This window comes from Cardiocondyla obscurior, linkage group LG10 (genome assembly GCF_019399895.1).
Source record: "Cardiocondyla obscurior isolate alpha-2009 linkage group LG10, Cobs3.1, whole genome shotgun sequence".
Lineage (NCBI taxonomy): Eukaryota > Metazoa > Arthropoda > Insecta > Hymenoptera > Formicidae > Cardiocondyla > Cardiocondyla obscurior.
In genome coordinates, this window is record NC_091873.1 from 158,472 (window position 1) to 168,214 (window position 9,743).

Genomic DNA, 9,743 nt, shown 5'->3' on the forward strand with positions numbered 1-9,743 from the left:
AAGCCGCAGATACTGATGCGTGTCTTGTGCTATATGCCGTAAACTGGTCAACATTAATTCCTGCCTTTTTTTAATAAACTCTTTATCCAATGGCTAATCGTTTGTGATGATGCGGCTTTAAATGGTTTGATTGTAGTAATGAATAAGTTATTAGTATCCTTATCTCTTAAATCTTTGGTTAGTTTAATAAAATCTATAATTGCGGACGCTATACAAAGTCTTGGTTTTTCTTTAAAAAATGGTAAAGTTAAATCTGGATGGAATGTTCCGGGTTTTGATGTTTTAATTCTATCTGTGATTTTAATACTTATACCTAAATCTGATTGTTTTATGTTATTAATATTGATTAAAGCTAACGTTTGTAATCTTTGTCCTGTTGTAATAGCTAATAGAGTTGCTACTTTTTCCGTAGCTTCTTTTAATTTCAGTTTTTCTAATGGAAATAATTTTTCCATATAATTAAGAATAGGCGTAATATCCCATGTCGTAGAATATTTCGGTCTTAAAGGTCTTTGTTTATATACTCCTTTTAAGAAACGAGAAATTAATCCATTCTTATTAACATTATAAACTGAAATTAAAGAAATTGTGGAACGAGTAGAATTTAGCGTCGTATAACTAGCACCTTCATTAAAAAGTTGATATAAGAAACTAATTATATCTGTTGTTTTTGCATTGTATAAATCTATCTCTTTTAAGTGAGTAAAATTCCACCATCGTTTTAAACAAGATTCATATTGTTTTAAAGTCGATTGAGTAATAGATTCGACCATAACATCAACGGCTTCTTCAGATAATCCTTTTTTCAAGAAGGATGTCCTAACAATCTGCCTGCCACCAATGAAAGGTGGGATGCTAATGGATGTATTTCGTTCCTGTAAGGGGATGTTAATATATTTTTATTAGGCTTAAATGTTATGGTAGGTCCAGTTAAAAGAGATGTAAAAAGGGGAAACCATGGTTGGGTTGGCCATAAAGGTACTACAATAGTACCTGTCGCATTTTCGTTAATTATCTTTCTCAATGTGCGAAGAATAAGAGCGAAGGGAGGAAAAGCATAAAAATTCTCATTTTTTCATGATTTAGTAAAAGCATCTATAGATTCAGCTTCTGGGTCTGGAAATCTAGAATAAAACCTTTGACATTTTTTGTTTAATCTTGATGCAAATAAGTCTACTGAGAAAGGACCAAATTGGTTTTCTATTTGTTTAAAATTTATTTGAGAAATTTCCCATTCTGAATCTATATTTATATTTCGTGATGCTTCATCAGCTTCATTATTTTTAGTTGAAGGAATGTATGAGGCTTTTAGCCATAATTTCTTTTCTTCGCACCATTCCCAAATTTTTCTTGATAGTTCACTGAGATGTGGAAATTGTACTCCACCCGCTCTATTAATATAAGAAATAGCTGTCATGTTATCTATCCTAATTAAAATTTCGCATTCTAACAAATTTGATGCAAAACATTTTAATGCAAAAAATGCAACCAATAGTTCTAAATAATTAATGTGATTTCTCTTCTCTTGTTCGTTCCAAAAACCAAAGGCTTTTTTATTGTTACAGTAGCAACCCCAACCTGATAAGGAAGAATCAGAAAATATTTCAATTTTGAAATTTAAGGTTTTGAAGGGATTAGAACCAATGATCGCATTCTTATACCACCAATTAAAATCTTCTATAATGTATTTATTTATATAAATTTTACCTTCATAATCTCCACCGTTAAATTTTAATGCTAAAAATTTTTGTCTTTCAATCCTTTTGCAATGAATAAATCCATAATTTATTGCTGGACAAGCCGATGCTAAGACTCCTAGAAATCTAGCAAAATCTCTAATTTTATAAGATTTTCCAATTTGAAAATTGTTAATAAAATTTAAAATTTGATTTTTCTTTTTATCAGGTAAGTTTAAAGAAAGATTGACTGAGTCAATAATAAAGCCTAAATATTTAATTTTTTGATCTGCTGTAAGACAACTCTTTTCATATTTAATAATAAATCCTAAAGATTCTAATAATTTTATAGCTTTTTTCGTGTTTTCTTCACACTTATTTTTAGATTTATGAATAAATAAAAAATCATCTAAATAAATTACTAAAACTATTTCTAGGAGTCTAAGTTTGTTAATAACTGGTTTTATGATTTTTGTAAATATGTAGGGGCTTGTGCATAATCCAAAAGGTAGGCATTTAAATTGATATAATTTTTCTTCGAATCTGAATCTTAAAAATTTTTTATGATTTTTATAAATAGGAATTAAGAAATATGCATCCTTAAGATCTATTGAACAAAAATAATCTCCTTGTGATACAAGATTTAATACAGATCTGATATCTTCCAATTTAAAATGTTGGGGTTGTAAATATTCATTTAATTTTTTGAGATTAAATATAAATCTATTTGTACCATCAGGTTTTGGAACTAAAAAATAAGGAGAGATAAACTGCCCAACGCATTCTTGGCATTCTTCAATAGCACCTTTCTTTAATAATTCAATAATCTCTAAACTTAACTTTTCTTTTTCTTCATTAGAAATTTTTCTTTCTATAGGAGGAATTTTTTGAATAGGAGTTTTTGTAAATGGAATTCTATATCCCTCTAATTGTTTTAAAATATATTTGTCGGATGTAATACTTTTCCATCTCTCCGTGAACAAATTAAGTCGTCCTGCTATGTTATGTACCCTTTCTATTTCTTCGATGAAGATTGGCTCATCGTCTGGGTCGTTGATTTTGCTGGTTCCTGGTAAGATTTGTATGGTCTCTTGAATTTTATTTGGCGTTGTTTTTGATATTGATATCCCACCTGACGATAGTTTGCCGGTGGGTAACGCCAGTTTCCCTGATTTCGAAATTTTTGTTTTGCAGGAGTCTTATCTTTTATATTTGCACATGCCTTCTCAATTTCTTTAACGTCTTTTACTTTTTCTTTAAGATCGTCTCCATATAACCACTCATCAGAGAAAATATTCTCTACTACTAATTTTACATTTTTATTTAACTGTGGAGTGATAAAAGATTTCCTTGTTATTGATTGTTGATGGAAGACATCTGTTAATATCTGTCCTGCATGACTTATGTAATTAGTGAGTGTGTCCTCATCAATTCCTTCTTCAGGGGGGTCTAATATCATAGAAACAGCTGTGCCTAAAGAGGTTATGGCTGTACCTACACAGTTTTGTGTATCAACAAAATGTTGGTCTCTTTTTTTAGCAATCTCAGAAAATAATGGAATAATTTCAAGATTTAATTTTGGTGCTTCTACATAAAGATCAGCTTTTCTATTGTATAATTCTAAAATTTCTTTTTTGTTTTTGTCCGGAAGACCTTCATTCTTCCATTTCTGCCAGGTATTTTTCATTTCTGGATGATATTTTATCATCTTAAATTTTGTATCATTAGGATCTATTCCCAATGCTTTTAAAACATTTGTTGATGTATCTTGTTCTGAAATGTCTTGATCAATGTCAGGTACATTTTCCTTGTCCTCTGTGTCGTCTGAAGAGAAATCAACAAAGAAAGGAATGAAGGTTAACACTAATTGTGTATGAAAAATAATACGTCCTTTTTTGGACTTAATTAAGTTTTTTTTTTTTTTTTTGTATGGATTATGGTAATTCTGTGTGAGCATTACCTTTCAACTTTCGTATTGAAAGATGAAATTGATTAAACCTTCATGAGTCGTATAGACTACGGTAATACCGTGTGGGTATAACCTCTCAATTTTCGTATGGAAAAATGAGATTCCTTCTTGTTGAATGTTTTTAACTTACCACGAATTGTCAAAGATGATATCTCTTTTGGTTGTGAAACCAATGACGTTTGTGATTTTTGAGCCGTTACCAATGATTCAACAACTTTAGTTAGATTTTGAATCTGGTTTTGAAGTTCACAGAATTTTTCGTTACTTTGCCGTTTAGAATGATGATCTCGCGAATGAGATCGAGATCGGGATCTTTTCTTCTTTCGTTCTGACATTTTTTAATATCTTTTTAGCACACTTTCGCTACGTTACGTGTTGATGCTTTGGCACAACGAAACAATATGAGGAAAGATCGGTAAAGTGCCATCTATTAAAATTTTAGCTACACTAGACGTTGTGATGTAGACATGACAAGCAGTACTACAATGTTATCATTGAGAACGAGACAATTGTAATATAATATACATACATGTATATATATATAATGTATATATAATGTACATACATGACTATACATATAATATCCGTTTAACATACATTGGTAAATATTCTAGACAGATCCATGAAAGTACATTCATCCAATGTACATACATGTCTATACATATAATATACATACATGTATATATATATAATGTATATATAATGTACATACATGAATATACATATAATATCCGTTTAACATACATTGGTAAATATTTTAGACAGATCCATGAAAGTATATTCATCCAATGTACATTCATGTTTATACATATAATATACATACAATATTAATGGAGATGTGTAAGTAACATAATCCATTGAAGTATGTTTATATTATGTACAAATGACATACATGAATTTATGTTCATCCATGAATATTTATTTTATATATGTATAATGTCCTGTATATACTATGTACTTAATGGATCAAGAATGGATATCCATAGAATATCTTGTGCTATTTGGGTTGTAATTTTGAATAATGTAGCAAGCGTTAGACGTCATATAATTCTCTTGGTAACACGCGCCGTTAAAACAGAAGAATGAACAGAAGAAAGTCGTGCGGAATCTTTCGTGGGACAGTATTGTTAGACGAGAGACGTTTCCTCGCGCATGCGCGGCAAGTAGAACTCACAAGGGGAGGTCGCGCTCAACGGAACACCGATTTTCTTCAAACTTGCAGAGTTTGAAGATTGGTGTTCCTAGAGATACTTGGTAAAGCCATTCGACGCACTACTCAAAAATAAGAGAGAAAAGTTAGTTTAAATATTTCGTATGTTTATAAGTACAGAACAGTTATACTTACTTTCGAAGCAGCGTGGTAGTCCAGAGCGGGTGGCTCAAGTCTAGTAAGCGCGGAATTACTGGTTCGATTCACGTTACGTATTTTATTTTACTTTTTTTTAATTATTTTTTTTTTTTAATTTATACTTTTTTGTGTAAACTTTAATAATTATATAATTTATTTTATTATTATAATATTATATAAAAAAAAAATAATAAAAAATGTAATAATATATTTTTTTATAAAGTTATTTATTTTATTGATCTGATTATTGATTTGATTGAAAACATCTGGAGTTTCTTAAGTAACGTTATTATTCTCATTTAATTTCATATTACAACAGTACTAAATTTACAGAAAATTGTTTCATTTAGATAATCTAGGAAAACTGATAACAGATGAAGAACTAAAGCTAAAGCGCTTGAAAATAATCCTAACAAATAATTGTACAAATATTAAAACTAAATCACGAGATAACAAAATACTGGAAGTCCAAAAATATTTTGCAGCAGGCAAGTTAGTAAACATTTAATAAAGATATATGACAATAATTTTATTAAAGTTAATATATACGTTTCTGTAAAATTTTTTACTTATTTTATTCAGTTATTTAATATGAAACTGGTTGTAATTGGAACAACAACAAATTTTAATGTAATTTATCTACATGTTTTATTTTTTGTAGAATTGATCTAATTCACTTCTTACGTCTCTTTAGCGACAAATATCAAAACATATTGCATATAGAACTAAACAGTACGTTTATTTTTTATAATAAATAGTTTTGTTTATTACTAAATTTTTTTGCTGTAAAAATACAATTATTTGTGTTTTAGATGATAATACTCATGCAACTGATGCAATACCCGATGAAGATTACAATCATAAGCGTATTGATAATGAATCGATCACAAAAGATAAAGCACAATCTGTAAAAATAAAAACCGTTACAAGACATAACAAATTATACAGAAAATAATAATTCACATAAAACATATCCAAGTACAAGTACAAGACAGGAATTGTCCATTAATGATAAGGATAAGCATAAAAATTTCAGAACTGTAATATTTAATTCTTAAAATTAAATACGCAAATGTTCTATAAAATTATACTTTTATTACGCTTAAAATTATATTTCTTAACTAAATGTTTTCCTATTAATTTAGATGAAGAATCTACAAATACACTTTATCAAAATACAAGTTTAACTCATATATCAGACCACAATTATTATAAGTTTATACAGTCGTAAAAAATACAAGGTATACTATAACAGTATAAGTTTACTATAAGATAAGTTTGACTTTGTCATTTAACATGTATGTGCGAATACTATTCAATCTGCTAATTTCCATATAGATAACAAAATTTATAAAAAAATGAATCAAGTCTTGGACGACAAAATAGATGAGAAAGAAATAAACGAAATAACGGAAGAGATACTACACGACGAAGGAGAATACGAAATCCCGGAAAATGACTACAGTTATTTGACTGATACTAGCAATACAGAAGATCTATCTTTCCACAATGTAGACTGGAATGTAACGAAAACTCTAAGTCCATCAGAAGCAAAATCTTCTTCAGACATATGCACGGTATGCCTTACTAACGAGCGCACACATGCTTTCGTACCTTGTGGACATCTTGCCTGTTGCGTTACATGTATCAAACGTTTGGAAGCTAAGCGTCGTCCCATATGCAACGATCCGTATGAAACCTACATAAGAATTAGAAAACCATAAGACATTACAACATATTTATGTAAAAATAATTTTAGATTTAAAAGATAAAATCTTTAGGCGTGTTACTTCTTGCGGAAAAGATACAACATAACTTTATACTGATGTTTGTTATTTTTGAACAGAGTTCTGATACATATAAGTTACAAAACGGACTGAGATACACTGTGATACGTTATAGCTTTAGATACTGTTATTTTACATACAAGCGTAAAACGTGATATAACTCGAACTCTAATGTGTATCGGCTGCGTGTGAATGCTTTTGTCGTAACGGTTGTGTTACGTCAAGAGGAATATATTTTTATAAAATCATTATTTGGAGGAAATTCTTAGGAGAAGCATTTGTGGGTAAGGTTAGGAATTGACGCACCACCGAATTTTGCGTGGGATTCGAGTTTCGAAACTACGCTATTTTACGCGCAGATTAAATATTCAATAATTTCAGATTTAGTTTGAGCGCGTAGTTGGTTCTTTTTTAGAGAAAGGAGGTAAATCCGTAATTTCTGAGATAGAACCTGGCGTAATTATTCGCTTATGGAGGATATTGAGGGTAATTATTAAATGATTACCTCAGAATTTCCAAACAAAAATTAACAATTTTAATACTAGTTATTATGATAAACATTATAAAACCAAGATTTAACGTTTCGGCAGATATAATTAACAATTTAAGTATTAGTTATTTTGTTTAAAATATAAAAATAAAATTATCGTTCTGACAGAAAAAATTAAAAAGTAAGAAAATGGGTTTAGTCTGATTAACAAATATAAATTTAACATTGCGAAAGAACCGAGTGATTGTTTACAGAAAATGTATGTGTGTGTGTGTGTATAAATGATTTTAATCCAGGGTGATCTTCTCAATCTCTATCACCCTTGCTGTAGATCTCGGGAAGACCAGGTCGATCAGTCGCATCGGGGCCAGGAAAGGAAATTCCACCCCGGGATAATATTGTTACGCCGGGAACGGGGTCAGCGAACGTCTCCGCGTTCGCGCTACTCGCTCACTCTTCTCACACTCTCTCACCCGCGGCACTCGGACTCCGCGAAAGAAAAGAGACGTTTTAAGAAAGAGAAACGATAACGATTTAATCAAACATTAACCAAATACAGAGTGACATCCGCACCGAATAGAGTCACGGGCAGAACTGTCATTTTAACCATTAATAATAATCTTCGTTCCCCTGGCAACGGGAAACCGAAACCTCGGAGCGAGCCGGCAGCTTCATGCTGCTCCGTATACCGGGCGTAACAATATATAAAAAAGTGAGAATCAGGAGCAGAACGAGCTGCCTGTTTCCTGATATCTTCTGGCTCAAAATGGTCAGGGCCGATGGAGAAGGCCCTTTCCGGAACAGGATCTGTCCACAGAGTACAGGCCCTGCGTAGGAGCTCCAGGAGAGGGTGTCTAACCTCCCTTGGTTCCGGATGCTCCTCGAGAACCTCAATACTCGGGACGGGAGATGGAAGTTGATCGGGGAAGTCTACTTCTGGGAGAGAGATGGATTCATCTTTGCCCAGAAAGTCGGCTTCCTCGGGTTCGAACAAAAAAAAAGGCGGTGAGAGAGGAGAGGAACAGGCTTGAGGCTCCGAGAAAACGTGGTTCGAAGATGAGGGATGAATTTGGAGTTTAAGATGGAGTCGTGGGGCGGAATTGTTCCGATCCCGGCTCCGTAGACTGGTTTGATAAATTTAGGATGTCGGTCGATGTTTCCAGATGGTCATTAGGAATTTCTTCGGACGGGACATATCCGAATAACGGTTCCGGGTCTTCGTGGATAGGCGACGGTGGCGGAGGGCCCGGACGTGGAGACCACGGTCTCTCTTCGTTGCACGCAGGAGACACAAACACCTCCTTGCTTGGCGTGTATCGGTTGCGTGTGAATGCTTTTGTCGTAACGATTTCTTTTGCTTTTCTTATCGGTTATGAATGTGTAGTTAGTAAGTTAATTTTTTTCCCGATTATTAAAAAATATCAAAATATATGTATATAGTTATTTTTTTATAACGCAACAACTTTTAAAATTCGTTAAATCTGTTTTTATACTTGTAACAAACAGTACATTATAAAATTCAATGTAATAAATTATTGCTAAATAAGATTAATTTCCTATGTTGTACACTATGCATAATACTTACTTTCTAATTACTACTTTTAATCTATCCTGCCGCTGACTGTCTCGCACAAAGTAATATCTATAAACAGCGCGTACTAAAGCACAGATATTTTTAATTTATAAACGTTTGTAACGGTAGCGACTTGGCCGCGTCGCGTAGTTTGCCGGATTGAGGCTCGCCGGAGCCAGGGTTTGTTAGAGCACGATAGTTCAGGCGTTTAGTTGCGGTCTGGGCTGACGGGAGCGCCCGTCGTAGAGACCGAGGTTTCTTGGGCTGGCCCGAGGGGCAGCGGTCGGGAGCGCCCGACCGCGGCGGTGCTGGCGACTGGCTGTCGCGCAGCGGATCCGGTGCCGGACGGGAGAGCTCGTTCGGGGGATCGGGTGGCACGAAGTGCCCTGGAATCGGCGGCAGTTGGGAGCGCTCAACCGCAGCGGTGTCGTCGGCAGTGTGTTGTACGACAGATCCTAAAGCTTGGACGGGAGCGCCCGTCCAGGGGATCTCGGTGGCCCGGACTAGCCGCGAGCGCCGGCGGTATCCGGTCGCTTCGGAGGTGGAGCCTCGGGAGCGCCCGAGGTCTCCAAGAATCTGAATTATACTCTATCTTGGGAGCGCCCAAGACAGCGGAGGACTCTCACCGGGAGCGCCCGGAGACGACTCGGGAGCGCCCGAGTGGGAGAGTACTAGAGAGGGCTTCGGGAGCACCCGAAGCCTTTAGGAGCTGGAGGAAGTGATCGGTACGGTGATCAGGACCAGACAAGGTACCAGCTCTGCCGCGAGCTCGGCTTATATAGCCGCCGAAATGAGAGTGGGGGAGCTCCCACTCTTATTTCGGCGGCGCGCGCTATCGTCGGGCCGGTGGTCGCCCGCCGAACCTCTATGGCGCGTCTGGTGCTGCCTGGGCCGGTGTTT

The 9,743-nt window shown here is 34.5% G+C and overlaps 1 protein-coding gene across 1 annotated transcript; it reads right to left on the reverse strand.

Moving 5' to 3' along the window:
* Positions 1–1,075: 1,075 nt before the first annotated feature.
* On the reverse strand, positions 1,076–3,980 carry LOC139106157 (uncharacterized). The gene is made up of 3 exons (XM_070662716.1): positions 3,776–3,980; positions 2,895–3,500; positions 1,076–2,844 (listed from the first exon to the last, which is right to left on the reverse strand). Exons 1-3 carry the CDS (start codon positions 3,978–3,980, stop codon positions 1,076–1,078), a joined length of 2,580 nt encoding a protein of 859 aa, XP_070518817.1.
* Positions 3,981–9,743: the final 5,763 nt, after the last annotated feature.

Bases quoted from the DNA above. Each gene is read 5' to 3' on its own strand.
- LOC139106157 (XM_070662716.1), bottom strand. From the start codon at position 3,980: ATGTCAGAACGAAAGAAGAAAAGATCCCGATCTCGATCTCATTCGCGA. The intron at 3,501-3,775 runs GTAAGTTAAAAA...ATTTCTCTTCAG, and splicing joins ATCATCTTTGACAATTCGTG to ACGACACAGAGGACAAGGAA. The intron at 2,845-2,894 runs GTGCAAATATAA...TTTCGAAATCAG, and splicing joins TAAAGAAATTGAGAAGGCAT to GGAAACTGGCGTTACCCACC.